Genomic DNA, 15,287 nt, shown 5'->3' on the forward strand with positions numbered 1-15,287 from the left:
AGGGTAGAACCAAAAATATTTTGTGAGTATGAAGATTTCCTATCTACCCATAAATAAAAAATACCTCTGTTTATAAGGTCTGAGAAGAAGAATCAGATACAGAAATGCTAAGGATGGCATGACTTGGGTGTTATGAATTAATCAGGGAAGGCTTCCTGAAGGCAATGAACCCTGAAAATGGGGAGAGCTATAGTCTGGCTCATTTGAAAGTGGGGAGGAGGGTGAGGGAGCAATGTGGACCAAGGGACAGAGGCAGAAGAGTGGAGAGACAGGCACGTAACAGTGGGGGCCTTGGAGAGTGTGAGTGGGCAAAGACAACAGGTATATAAAATGAAGGGGGTTGGAAGAAGGCCTCAGAGCCAATGGCCAGGATTTTCTGTTTGATGTGAGCGGAGAGTAGCAAGTGGGTCTGGCTCCAAGAAACCCTGGAAAAGCAGTGTGGCCAAATGGAGAGAGCACCCAACGATTAGAACAGTGCTTGGCACATAGTAAGCGTTTAACAAATACCATCATTATTACTGGCGTGAAAATCAGAGAAGCTGGGTTCTAATCCCGCATCTGCTACTTGTTTACAGTGTGACTCTGGCCAGGTCTCTTGAATTCCTTGTGCTTCCATTTCCTCCTCTGAAAATGGGGATTAAATAAATATCTGCTGTCACTCTCCCCTAGACTTTGAGCCCCATGTGGGTCAAGATCTGTATCTGACCTGATTGAATTGTACCCATCCCAGCACTTAGAACATAATTTGGCATATAGTAAGGACTTAAATATGACAATTATTATTAGTCCTTTGGCCTTTCATGAGGAATATCAGGGGGAGATATGATATCATCATGGCAACGCGTGGGAATATACTTCCACACTGTAACACCAAGGATAAGGTTAGCCTGGAGAGAGGGGGATGTATGGGGATCATTGGCATCTGAAAATTATTTTTAGACCCTAAGTCCAAGGAACAGAAGGTGAGCTTCTTTTAGGTCAGTGAGTCTCTCCTTACTCAATTCACAACTACATATAAGCTTGTAATGAGCAGGAGGCCTGTCTGCCAACTCTGCTGTATAGTTCTCTCCCAAGTGCTTAGTACAGTGCTCTGCACATAGTAAGCACTCAATCTATTCCATTGATTGATTGATAGATGGATGTGTGTTGCATTGTTAGGCTGAAGTGGGTAGGATGTTGTAGGGGAGAGAAAGTGGATCAAAACCTAGGGCATCCACTAGGAACCCTCCAAGTGAAGCTTGACTTCCCCTCTGCCCAGATGTAATGTGTAATACATTACATAATCAATCAGTCAATCAATCAGTGACATTTATTGAGCCCATACTGGGGACAGAAATGGTACTAAACCCTTGGGAGAGTGCAGTGCAGTAGAGTGGGTAGGCATGATCTCTGCCTTCAAGTAGCTTACAATCTAATGGGGGAGACAGATGTTAAAAATACATTACAGACAGAAGTGTTAGGCAAGGGAAGTAGGGGTGGAAGTCCGGGGCAGAAATTTATCTCTCAATAAGTAGTATTCACTGAGCAGTTTTTGATGCTTAGGCACTGTGTTAAGTGCTTGGAGAGTACGACCCACATTTCCTACTCATGGAGTTTATAATCTAATGGAGAAGGCAGGCATACATTACTGGTAGATAGTGAAAGCAGGAGGACGAGCAAGGATAAACCAATAAGTGGTCCAAGCACATCAATCAATCAATGATATTTATCGAGTGCTTACACTGTTCAGAGCTCTGTACTGAGCTCTTGGGAGAGTGCCATAAAACAGAGTTGGAAGACACATTCCCTGCCCACAGTGAGCTTCCAGTCTAGAAGATCATAGAGAAACTGCCTGGACAAGAAATTGAATGAACTGATAAATATACCAATAAAATCTATAGCTAAAAGAATGAACACATCTAGAGTTGTGCTGAGGACAGGACTATAAGATAGATAAATGTACAGTGTTAGAAGCAGCGTGGCTCACTGGAAAGAGCACGGGCTTTGGAGTGAGAGGTCATGGGTTCAAACCCCGGCTCTGCCACTTGCCAGCTGTGTGACTTTGGGCAAGTCACTTAACTTCTCGGTGCCTCAGTTCCCTCATCTGTAAAATGGGGATTAAGACTGTGAGCCCCACGTGGGACAACCTGATTCCCCTGTGTCTTCCCCAGCGCTTAGAACAGTGCTCGGCACATAGTAAGCGCTTAACAAATACCAACATTATTCCGGCTCGGCCACTTGTCAGCTGTGTGACTTTGGGCAAGTCACTTAACCTCTCTGTGCCTCAGTTACCTCATCTGTAAAATGGGGATTAAGACTGTGAGCCCCACGTGGGACAACCTGATTCCCCTGTGTCTACCCCAGCGCTTAGAACAGTGCTCGGCACATAGTAAGCGCTTAACAAATACCAACATTATTATTATTATTATTATTAAGAACAGAACTCTGCATAAAGTATTTCAGAAATACCATTGATTGACTGATCAGTGCAGCAGACCCCAGGAGATGTGGGTTTCCCCTGGGCTCAGGTTTGTCTCCCTCAGACTTTACAGCAAAAGAGCTGTTTTGAATATCAAACCCCTGGAAGTTTGGCTCCCCATCCCAGCCCTTCAGATCCCCCATCCCCACACAGACACAGGGAGCTCAGGCTCTCCTTTATCATCACCACATAATAACAATAATAATAATTGCGGTATTTGTTAAGAACTTAGTGTGTGCCAGGTACTGTCCTAAGCACTGGGGTGGATATAAGCAAATGGGTTTGGACACAGTCCCTATCTCACGTGCGACTCACGGTCTCAATCCCCATTTTATGGATGAGGTAACTGAGGCACAGAGAAGTGAAGTCACTTGCCCAAGGTTACACAGCAGGAAAGTGGCTGAGCAGGGATTAGATCTCTGGTCCTTCTGACTCCCAAGCCCGTGCTCTAGATTTTAGGGGGACCCTGGCCTTGATTGCCCCCTTCCTTCTGCTCCTCAAAGACAAAGCAGAATCATCTGTTTTCCTCATGGCAATGTCCCATCATCCTGCAATTAGGAAGCCCAAAGCACTTAACTATAATTGAGATGAAACTCCCCTCCCGGCTCCTTCCCTCCTCCTCTCCACCCACTCCACCCCTCCCAGACCTGAGGGCTGGACAGGTACCCAGACAACACCTGTCACCTCCTGATATCTTCCCCCTTCTCCCCTCTTAGAAAAGGGTTTGCCTCCCTCACCCCTCTGTGGTGACTGTGCTGATGAGAGGTGAAGGGGGAGGAGGAAAGGGAAAAGAATAGCCAGGAGTTGGATGCTCAAATCAACTCTTTGTGTAGAGGCTGAGGTGGAGAGGTGGGGGGAAGGTTGGAGAGGGTGACAGGTGGTGGGGCAGAACAGATCATGCCTGGAAGCCCAGGTGCCCTCGGGAAACCCTGAAATGGAGAGCACAGAAGGGGGGAGGGAGCTATCGTGGAAGCCCACAATTGTTGCAGAAGAGTAGAGGACTAATTCTCTTTACTAGACTAGAAAGAGAGCAGAGGAGAAGTGAGAGACATGCAGGGAGCGAAACTGAGACACACAGGGAGAGAAACAGAGAGAGATACACCCAGGGAGTCAGAGAAAGCGAAACAGACACAGAGGTGAAGACAGAGGAAGAGCGAGAGGCAGAGAAACAAGAATAGAAGTAGACAGAGATAGGCAGGAACAGAGACATAATGGATGGCGAGAGGTAAACAGAGGTAGACAGACAGAACCAGAGATTGAGGGAGAAAAAGAGAGGGAGAGAGGAACATCCAAGCAGAGAGAAAATAGGCCGGAGGGATCAGAGACCCCGAGGACAGACCGGACTTCCTCGTTCCTGGAGTGGAGATCCCCAGCGCCCCACACCCCCAAGGAGACCTCCTGTCTATCAGGACAAGCCAGGAGGGGAATGCGATCCCAAGTCTGAAATTTCACCCTCAGGCTTCACGCCACTGTGGAAGGCTTGGAGACCTGACCGGGCAGTGGCAGTGCCCGCAGCTACCAGAGGTGAGGAATCTTTGGGGAAGACACCAACGCTGAGGGCTCGAGATCCCTGTGAATCTGTCAGGGACCTTCTGGGGTCCATAGGTTCTCCGAGGCCACTCAGTTGGGGGAGGTGTCCCTAGGCCCACTGAGGCAGCTCAGAGTGGCTGACATCCCCTAGGCTGGGGGCTGATGCCCCTAGGATCACTGCCACTTGACAGTTTTGTGACTGTGGGCAAGTCACTTAACTTCTCTGTGCCTCAGTTCTCTCATCTGTAAAATGGGGATTAAGACTGTGAGCCTCACGTGGGACATTCTGATTACCCTGTATCTTCCCCAGTGCTTAGAACAGTGCTCTGCACGTAGTAAACGCTTAACAAATACCAGCATTACTATTATTATCATATCAGACTGTCCCTAGGCGGGGGGTGGGGGGACACAAATATGCCAGCTCCTCTCCCCGGCTAGCCCAGAAACAGCATTATGGGAAGCAAAGGGGAAGTAATTCAGTGGGCAGGGAACGTATCTACCAACTCTGTTGTATCATACCCTCCCAAGAGCCTAATACAGTTCTCTGCACACAGTAAGCATTCAATAAATACTATTGATTGAGTGGACCCACTCCCCCCCCACCCCGTCCAACTGTGTGCGGAGAGCTGGCTTGGGTCTTGCACCGTAAAGATGTCCTTCAGGGCTCACTGACCCCAACACTTCTCAGGCCTGCTACCTCATCACTTACCTGCCTCACATATTTATCTGTTCATCTGGGCAATATGGATTTGTTTACATACTTGCACCTACTGGGTATTTAGCACTGCACCAAATGCCTGCTGGGTGCAGAGCACTGTAAAGTATTTCATTCATATTCGATCGTATTTATTGAGTGCTCACTATGTGCAGAGCACTTTACTAAGCGCTTGGAATGTACAGTTGGGCAACAGAGACAATCCCCGCCCGTCAATGGGCTCACACTCTAAAAGGGGGAGACAGACAACAAAACAAAACAAGTAGTCTGGCTTCAATATCAAGATAAATAGAATCATAGATATTTATACATCATTAGCAAAATAAATAGAGTAATAAATAATATATACAAATATGCACAAGTGCATATTGGGGACACTGAAAAAAACAAAAAAACATGATTCTCTGCCCTCCAGGGTTCTGAAATGTAATGGAGACAGTAGTAGACGTAAACCGATAAATACTCCGTGGTTGAATGAGAGAATAGATATGAAGGAGAAGTAAGTGAATAAATAGATGAATACAGGGATGTCAACATGGCAGAGGTAGTGTAAAGGCTGGGAAGATGGGGAGAGACTGGTCATCTGGGAAGGCCTCCTGGGGGTGGTGGCATTTAAGAAGGACTTTGAGGGACAGGGCACATGGTTTTGGCTAACCTGAGGGGAAAGAGAGTTTCAGAGAAGGAGAACCGAGTGAGCAATGCAACAGAAATGGGACAGTTGAGAATGAGGAATGCTCCTAAATTGGTTTAGGAGTAAAACAAGCAGGCCGGGATGGTGAGAGAGAAGAAAGCGGATGGGAAAAAGCAGGGAGCCGGATGGGGAAGAGTGCCGAAGCGGGTGGTCAGGAGTTTCTGTTTGAAACAAGAAGCAATATGAAAGCACTAGGGATATTTGAGGAGAGGAATGATGTGGTTCCAAAAGCCTCATAGCCCTGGGTTTACTATTTGGGAGATTAGAGAGGGAAGGGTGGGAGGGATACTGTATTCATGAAAGGACACTATGCAGACCAGGATGGGAAGTAGGTGGGGCCATGCAATAGAGGTAATAGACAATTTCTCTCGCCCCTAGGGACTTCCAACATATGGGGGAGGCAGAAAGATTTAAATTATTTACAGGAGGAGGAGGAACAAGGACACAACAGGTGGTAATAGTAACCCGAGTGTGTCAGCTGAATAAATGCCTTGAAATAACTAAAGGAGAAGCAACGTGGATAGAATATACTGGTCTGGGAGTCAGAAGGACCTGGATTCTAATCCGGGCTCCACCACTTGTCTGCTCTGTGACCTTGGACAAGTCACTTCACTTCTCTGTTCCTCAGTTACCTCTTCTGTAAAATGGAGATTAAGACTGTGAGCCCCATATGGGACAGAGACTGTATCCAACCCAATTTATTTGTACCCACCCCAGTGCCTAGTATAGTGTTTGGCACATAGTTTCCACTTAACAAATACTCTTATTATTATGATTATTATTATTATGAAAATAGATACAAAGAATAGACATAAAGTCCAAAAAAAAAAAAAACCGAAAATCAAGGACAGAAGGGGCATGGGGATGAAACAATTTGAGGGGAGAGGTTATCCCCAAATGTCCTTTCTCCTTCCTCAATTAAAGCCCCCTGCCTTCCTTTCTCTTCCTGGACTGAATACAAAAATGAAAATAATTCCACCAGTTAACTTGGGTCGGGTCTACACTAGTAAATCATCCAAACAATTCAAGCTCCGCTATCAATTATGTCCACATTTACCTTTGCTTTTTCTTGTGAATATGGGAAGGGGAGAGGCTTAGTTCTGAAAATGGATTTTTTTCAAGACCAAAATTGTCAAGATTATTTGCTAATGCAAACCTTGTGTCAATATGACCTCTAGGACACATTGCCATTTGGAAGTGGCGGGAAAGAATATAGGTCTGGGAACCAAGAGCTATGCGTTCTAACCCGATTGTGCCACAGTCTTGCTTTGTGACCTTGAGTATAGCACTTAACCTCTGTGGGCCTCAGTTTCCTCATCTGTGCAATAAGAAGTAATAGTCACTACTCTAATTGTGTCCCAGGATAGAACAGGATGGAAACACTCAATTCCACCCTAACGCTTGTTTTCACTGCATGTTTTGGCTAGACCTCTGCAAGGGAATTCTGGAAATCCTCCCAGCCCTGTGCTCTATGCACTATGCCATGCTGCTTCAGTAGCAATAAGCAGCATGGAGTAGTGGAAAGAACATGGGTGGGGAGTCAGAGGACCTGGGTTCTAATCCTGGCTCTGTCGCTTGCTATGTGACCTCGGCAATCACTTAAGTTCTCTGTGCTCCAGTTACCTCATCTGTAAAATGGGGGTTATTCATTCGTTCATTCAATCGCATTTACTGAGCACTTACTGTGTGCAGAGCACTGTACTAAGAGCTTGTAAAATACAATTCGCAATAGATAGAGACAATCCCTACCCAACAACGGGCTCACAGTCTAGAAAGGGGAGAGTTACTGTGAGCCCTATGTGGGACAGGTACTGTGTCCGACCTGATTATCTCGTATCTACCTCAGTCCTTAGAACGGTGCCTAGCACAATAGAAGTGCTTAATAAATACCAAATATTACGTGCCAAGAATTATACTAAGGGCTGAGGTAGATAAAAGATAACCAAGTCAGATACAGTCTCATCCCACATAGGGCTTCCAGTCTAAGTGGGAAGAAGAACAGATATTTAGTTCCCATTTTGCAGATGAGAAAACTGAGTCAGTCAGTCAATTATATTTATTGAGCATTTATTATATGCACAGCACTGTACTGAGCACTTGGGAGAGTACAATATAACAACTAATAGACACATTCCCTGCACGGAGAAATGAAGTGACTTCCCCAAGGTCCCACTGCAGACAAGTGGTACAGCCAGGATTAGAACCCCCGTCCCCTGACTCCCAGGCCCAGATTCTTTCCACTAGGCCGTGCAAGCAGAGAAATGAACTCTCGGCGATTACGGTGGCAGACGATCAGAGAAAGCATCTCGGGGCTGTGGCCCATGAAAACCACCCTGCTCCTCTGGTCGGTGCCCTCGGGTGACCCAGCCGAGGGGCAAAGGGGCCGTCGGTACTGCTAACTGGAGGTCCTCTGGCACCGAGCCGGGGCGCTCCCCGTCTCTCCGTCTCCCCGTACCACCGTCCCGCTCCGAGGTGACAGGCACTCTCCATTATGTGGCACGGGCTAATTAGGCTAATTAAGAGGAAAGTAATCAAAGCGGGAGAATGGGAGATTTCTTAATAAACTGTCACGAAGGGCATTCATCACCCAGGACGTTCTCCATTTGTGAAAGTCAAGGGGCCAGCGGGGATCTCGGTCAGGCTCCAGCCCAGCAGCGCCGTGGGTCTGGTTGCCTCCGGCGGCCTCTCAGAAACCGCATCCAGCCGGCCCGGTGGGCAGGGGCCGATAGTGACGATGATGACGGTGATGGTAACCGTGGTGTCTAACAAGGACTCACTCTGTGACAAGCGCTTGGCCAGATTAAAGAGAACCAGGTTAGATGTAGTCCGCGTCCCACTCGGGGCACAGAAACTCCTCACTGTTGGCTTCATTCACAACAATAACAATAATAATAATGGTATGTAAGTGCTTGCTATGTGCCCGAAACTTTACTAAGCGCTAGAGTGGGTACAAGATAAGTGGGTTGGACAGAGTCCCTGATAGAATTCACAGTCTTACCTCCCATTTTGCAGATGTTAACTGAGGCACAGAGAAGTGAAGTGTCTTGTCCAAGGCCGCACAGCAGACAACTTTAAAGCACTCAATCCCCTTGCCCCCCGTACCTCACCTCGCTGCTTTCCTACCACAGTGCAGCCTGCAAACCACTCTAATGCTGATCTTCTCATAGTATCTTGATCTCATCTATCTTGCTGCCAACCTCTTGCCCACATCCTGCCTCTGCCTCTAGCCTGGAACATCCTCCCTCCTCGTATCTCACAGATAGTTACTCTCCCTCCCTTCAAAGCCTTACTGAGGGCACATCTCCTTCAAGAGGCCTTCCCCGATTAAGCCTCCTTTCCCCTTCTCCCCCTCCCTTCTGCATCATCCTGATTTGTTCCCTTTACTCAAGGGTGGGGGCAACAGTACTGGAGGTGAGGAGGTGGGTAAATTCGGGGCAGTGTCAGATAGGGTGGGGTGGTGGCCCTGAGGTCATGTGGGGGCTTGGGATGCTGGGGGTGAGGTCAGATGGGGTGGGGGTGGTGGGACTGGAGGTAGAATCAGATGGGGATAGGCTATATGAGGGATGGCATTAATAATGATGGCATTTGTTAAGCGCTTACTATGTGCAAAGCAATGTTCTAAGGGGACACTGTTCTAAGCACTGGGCACTGTTCTAAGTGCTGGGCACTGTTCACTGGAGGAGCGGTCATATGGGGGTGTGGGATGCCGAGGGTGGGATCAGATAGGGTGGGGCAGTGACCCTGGAGGCGGGGGCAGATGGGGGCAGGGGATAATAATAATAATCGTATTTGTTAAATGCTTACTATGAGCCAGGTGCTATACTAACCGCTGGGATGGATACAAGCAAATGGGGTTGGGCACAGTCCCTGTCCCATGTGGGGCTCACGGTCTCGATCCCCATTTTACAGTTGAAGTAACTGAAACCCAGAGAAGTGAAGTGCCTTGCCTAAGGTCACACAGCAGACACGTGGAGCAGCTGGGGTTAGAACCCATGACTTTGTGACTACCAGAGGCCTGTGCTGTATGAGGGCAGGGGTATCTGGGGGCGGGGGTAGATGAGGTGGAGAATATGCAGGGGCATAGGTGGGAGGGTGGGCAGGTACGGGGTGCGACCCAAGATTAGACACTCCCCCACCCGAACTGCTTCTTAAACAGAGGAAACCCAACCAGTTTCCGCCCTGCCAGGTGACCTGCCCTGACCTTGCCTCTGACCTTGACCCTGCCCCACCCCGGACCTGTCCTGGACCTCCGCAGCTTATCCTGGGTTCCCTGGCCCAGCCGGGCTGGCCCCAGGGGAGAGCGGGTCTCCGGACATAGAATTGGGGTCCTGGTTAGTCAACACGGGACCGGTCACTCCAGCGGTTGGGGTTGCAAAGAAGCAGCGTTGCTTAGTGGAAAGAGCATGGACTTGAGAGTCAGAGGACATGGGTTCTAATCCCGGCTCTGCCACTTGCTTGCTGTGTGACCCTGGGCAAGTCACTTCACTTCTCTGTGCTTCAGTTACCTCATCTGCAAAAATGGGGGTTATGACTGTGAGCCCCGCGTGGGACAACCTGATCAGCTTGCATCTACCCCAGCACTGAGAATACTGCTTCATACATTGTAAGAGCTTAACAAATAGAATTATTATTATTATTATCTTGGGACTGGTCAGTTAAGGGGTTGGGGCTGAGATCTTGGGGCCGAAGAGACTGGGGCCGGGTCCAGTCAGTCCAGGGGCTGAAGCTGGGGTCCGGCTGGGCAGGGGTGGGGCCAGCACAGGAGGGGAAGCCCAGAGCTTGTTTGTAGTCACCGGGGAAACTGACCACGTGTGGACTGAGCCAGGTCCCTGCCCCATTCCCTCCTCCTCCTCCTCCTCCTCCTCCCCCGCCCCTTTCCCGGTCCTCCTCCTCTTCCTCCTCCTTTTCTTCCTCCTCCTCCTCGCGGGTGTCCCCCGAATCCCCCTGTTTGGAGTCCCCCAGCTCCCCAGGTGCTGGCCCGGGCCCAGCGGTCTCTGCTGAGGTAGGTTTTCTCCTGGGGCAGGAGGGAGAGGGGAGAGGAGGGGGGCTTGGGGGACGGGAGGGGAGGGGAAGGGTCTCACTGTAACCCTGGGACTATGAGTTCTCTGACCCCCGCCTGCACCGCCACCCTCTCTGCTGACCCGACCCCACTCCCCTCTCCCAGATCCCCAACTATCCCCTCCCCACCCCCTGGGGCTCTGGCGACACCCCAAGGTTGACGCTTGTCTGTTGTGTGACTTGGGACAAGCCACTTAACTTCTCTGTGTCTGTTACTTCATCTGTAAAATGGGGATTCATAATAATAATAATAATGGTGGTATTTATTAAGGGCTTACTGTGAGGCAGGCACTGTAACGAGCGCTGGGGTGATACAAACAGATCGGGTTGGACACAGTCCCTGTCCCATATGGGGCGCACAATCTCAATCCCCATTTTATAACTGAGAAAACTGAGGCTCAGAGAAGTGAAGTGACTTGCCCAAGGTCACACAGCAGACAAGTGGCAGAGTGGGTATTAGAACTCACAGTAGTCTGACTCCCAGGCCCATGCTCTATCCACTACACCTTTCTGTGAGCCCCCCTTGGGACAACTTGATTACCTTGTATCTACCCCAATGCTTAGAACAGTGCTTGGCACATAGTAAGGGCTTAACAAATACCATAATTATTATTATTACCGAGGCTCGGGACCAGCGACTTGTATCTGGGGTGAGCCCTCTCCCTCTCTTGCGCTCCCGGTCTCCTCCAACTCTGCCCCCAGCGATGGGGGTCACTCCCTTGGGCGCTGGAGAAGTTTGGACCATGGATGGACTGTGTCCCTTGGACGCTGTCCCTCACACCCAACCCCTGAATTCCCTAGGACCACAGCAAGGAGAGAGGGGGGAGGAATGCATAAGCACACAAGATATTTTGACCAGCCTCCTGATGTCACTGGTTGGGGAGGTGACCCCCGGGGATGGTAAACTGCTCAAGACCCCCAGCCCCTGCCCTCAAAGGCCTGAGGGGGTCTCGGGAAAGAGCCAGATCAAGCAGAGGCCCAGGCAGGAGCAAAGAGTCCAGTCTGGGATGAGAACTCCAGAGTACCAATGACCCTTAAGCGCCACCCCCGGCAGGAAGGGCTGTCAGCACCTGCTCACCACAAGGCCCCGGGAGGGCTGAGGGGCTTCCAGAGAGGGGTAGGGTAAAGCGGGGAAGGCTTCCTAGAGGAGGTAAACGTTCTGGAAAGGAAAGGGGTCGGGAACTTGAGATGATGAGTGCATGAGTTGCTCGATCCCAACGGGCCCGTCTCTGTCCCACAGGTGCCGCCCGCTGACGATGCGACCGGGGCATGCCCCGCCGGGAGCTCCCCGCCCGGCTCTGCCAGGAGGGGGCCTGGCACGCGGCCCGGGGACAGCTCCCGCTGGCCACCGCCTTCTACCTGGCTGCGTTCAGCTGCCGTCCGGCCCTGGCACTGCAGCGGGTGCGAGCCCTGGGCGAGGAGAGGGAAGACCAGGTGGTGGCCACCTTGGAGGCCTGGGGTGGCGGGGAGGCCCCCATCCCCTCCATTCACTGTGACCACATGGCCATCGTGTCCCTCACCCCAGAACTCGCCTTCACTTTCCTCTCCACCCTCCGCCCTGACGCCCCGGCCCCCTCCCCACGGGGCTTCCCCATCCCGGGAGGAGGACCCTTTGGCCTCTCACAGGGAGGCGAACCCCTCCCGTTACCCAGTGGCACCTTCAAGCCCCCCCTCCCCGCCCATAGACCAGGACAGAGGAGCTTGGAAGGCGGACCTCAAGATAGCCGGGTGGCCACCCCAGCACTGCGTGACCCCTGGGCCTGCAGCAAGCGGGCTTCCTCCCTGCTCAGCGAGGGCCAGTGGAAGGAGTGTGTAGCTGTGTGCACTCAAGCTCTGGGGGATGGTCCGACCGCTTCGGAGCACCTGGGGATCAGTCCAGCCTCTCTGGGACCTCCGTGGGATGGTCCGGTCACTCTAGGGTCCCTGGGAGACGGTCCAGCCTTTCTAAGGCCCCTGGGGCATGGGCTGTCCACTTTGGGGACCCCAGGGGATGGTCCGACCACTCCGAGGCTCCCGGGGGAGGTTGTCTCCAGCCTGTTGGTCCACCGGGCGGCCGCCCGCTTCCTCTCCGGCCTACACTCCGGGGAAGCGCTCGAGGACCTGCAGGAAGCTTTCGTGGCTAGTCCCCGCTGGAGCAGAAGGTACCTGGAGGAGGCTTTCTCAGCCCGGGATGTGGCACGGATTGAGGCCCAGGCCCAGGAGGCGGTGGAAGCGGGCTTCTCTGCCTTCCGGGAGGCGATCCGGAGCCGGGAGGAGCTGCGGCGGGACAGTGGGCCAGGACCCCTCCCCGGAGTGGCCCGCACCCTGCGCTTCCTTCTTCAGGTGGCCCCCGGGCCTGAGCGAGCGCGGGAGCTCAGCGTCCGGCTGGCTGACTGCCTGCTGCTGGCCGGCGACTGGCAGGACGCCCTAGCCCTCTGCGGTGACCTGCTGCAAGTCCAGCGGGCCACCTACCGCAGCACCCTCCTGGCCCTGCGGGGCTTCTGCACCCTCCGGGCCGGGGACCACGGTCGGGCCCTGGAGGACTTCCAGGCGGTGATCGGGCACGAGGCTCCGCACCCTGTCAGCTGCGTGCGGGCCTTGTGCGGGCGGGGGCTGCTGCGTGTGCTGGCCGGTAGCCCCTACCTGGGGGCCCGGGATTACATCACCGCCTGTTGGCTGAAGCGGGACGAGACCGTGCTCACCATCAAGGCCTACGTGCCCTGGAACCAGAGGGGCTTGCTGCTCACGGTTCTACAGGAAGAGGGCCACAAAATGCTGCAGAAGAGGCCCGCCCCCCCGCTGGCCGGAGCTGGTGCCCATGGGAAGAAAGCGATAGAGCAGGATGGTCACCCCAAGAGAGATGGGTAAGACCCCTGCCATGCCAATGCCTTCTTTCCCCAAACCCATCCTCATCATCTTCATTGTCATTATACTTCTGGCTTTTGTTAAACATTTACTATGAATTTTTTTTTTTTGGTTTGGTTTGGTTTTTTATGGTATTTGTTAAGAGTTTACTATGTGCCAAGCACTGTACTAACTGCTGGGATAGATTCGAGCTAATCAGATTGGACAGAGTCACTGTTCCACATAGGTCTTAATCCCCATTTTACAGATGAGAGAACTGAAGCACATAGAGGTTAAGAAACTTGTCCAAGCTCATGCAGAAGACAAGTGATGGAGCTGGGATTAGAACCCAGGACCTTCTGACTCCCAGGCCCGTGCTCTATCCACTCAGCCACGCTGCTTCCAGTGCTCCTTCCAATGTTGACAAACATTTACTACTATCCTAAGCTGTGGGGTAGTGTCAGACTCAGCCCTTCTCCCATATGGGGCTCTCAGTCTAAGTAAGAGAGTGAGCAAGGATTGAATTCCTATTTTACAGATGAGGAAACTGAAGTCTGAAGAAGTTAAATGATTTGGCCAAGGTCACACAGCAGGCAAGTGGCCAAGCCGGGCTTAGAACCCAGGTCCTCTGACTTCCAGGCTTATGCTCTTTCCAGTGGGCCAGGCTGCTCCTCGAATCCAGCTTTAGTCCCTGGGCAGAGTTGGAGTGGAATCATGACTGCAGTTCCTTATAAATTCATCATGGGATAGAGTGAGGCCGATTGGAAAGAGCAGGGGGCTGGGAATCAGGACACCTGGGTTCTGGTCCTGGCTCTGTCACTGGCCGTGGGCAGTCAATCACTCAATCAGTGGTATTTATTGGCTGCTTAATGTCTTCAGAGCACTGTACTAAGTGCTTGGGAGATTCAGCACTTAGTACAGTGACTCCAGCGCTCAGTACAGTGCCTGACATATAATAAGCGCTTAAAAAATACCATAATTATAATCATTATTATTCAGCACTTAGTACAGTGCCTGACACATAGTAAGTGCTTAAAAAATGCCATAATTATAATCATTATCACAACAAAGTTGGCAGTTACGTTCCCTACCCACAACAAGTTTAGGGTCTAGAGAGGGGCAACTCATTTAACTTCCCTTGGCCTCTGTTTCCTTAGCTCTAAAATAGGGATGATACTACCTGCCTCTCCCGACCTCATTGAGAAGTGAAGTGAGGATCAAATGGGAGAGTCTTTGTCTCCTAAAATAGTCTTTGTTTTAGAGAACTTCCCTTTATGGAAAAGTATAGTCCAGTCCCTTGAAGTAGAACAGGGTGCTGACATGGAGTCCAGTCTCCTGTGGAATCGTAAGAGAACGCCAACTGAGTCCAGTCCCCTGCAGTAGTGCGGAGCACTGACACAGAGCCCAGTTCCCTGAGGTAGTGCAGGATGACACCCACGAGAGTCCAGTCCCTTGCAGTTGTGCAGAACGCCGACGGAGTCCAGTTTCCAGTGGTAGTGCAGAGTGCTGACGTGGAATCCGGTCCCCTGCGGCAGGGCAGAAGGATACCAACATTTCTGAAATCATCCTCACAGAGAGGTGTCTAGCATGTAATCCACTCGCGCGAGAGTTGGAGTCCCCAGCCCCTCCCTCCCTCTTTTCTTCTGGCCTCTGCTGAGTTTACACATTGATATCCATAGCAGCAGCACAACACGGCCCGCTTCTAGAGAGAGCTCTGTCCCGCGGTAGGAAGGCATATCGTCGTTGGCAGGGTAACCCACCTGGCTGCCCATTCTCCCACCTAGCCAATTCCCAAAGTTTTCTAAAGAAGGCCCCAGACTCGGGGTAAGCCTCAGGAAGGATGTTGGTTTGTGTCTGGAGTTGTCTGTGGGGCAGACCTGAGACCTTGTCCATTTTGGATACTCAGTTGTCAACCACAAAATGACACACTTACTTCATTGTAAGGCACTCACAGTACGTATGGATCCTCTAGATTGTAAGCTCACTGTGGGCAGAGGATGTGTCTGTTATAT

At 51.3% G+C, this 15,287-nt stretch overlaps 1 protein-coding gene across 1 annotated transcript in view; it reads left to right on the forward strand.

Moving 5' to 3' along the window:
* The first annotated feature begins 11,707 nt into the window (after positions 1-11,707).
* TTC34 (tetratricopeptide repeat domain 34) overlaps positions 11,708-15,287 on the forward strand; it is a 43,211-nt gene continuing 39,631 nt past the window's right edge. The window contains exon 1 of the mRNA XM_029066191.2: positions 11,708-13,295. Within this exon, the coding sequence (XP_028922024.1) occupies positions 11,722-13,295 (1,574 nt within the window). The 5' untranslated portion in view covers positions 11,708-11,721. The remainder of the gene's footprint in view (positions 13,296-15,287) is intronic.

The sequence above is a fragment of the Ornithorhynchus anatinus genome, chromosome 5 (genome assembly GCF_004115215.2).
Source record: "Ornithorhynchus anatinus isolate Pmale09 chromosome 5, mOrnAna1.pri.v4, whole genome shotgun sequence".
NCBI classification, from domain to species: domain Eukaryota; kingdom Metazoa; phylum Chordata; class Mammalia; order Monotremata; family Ornithorhynchidae; genus Ornithorhynchus; species Ornithorhynchus anatinus.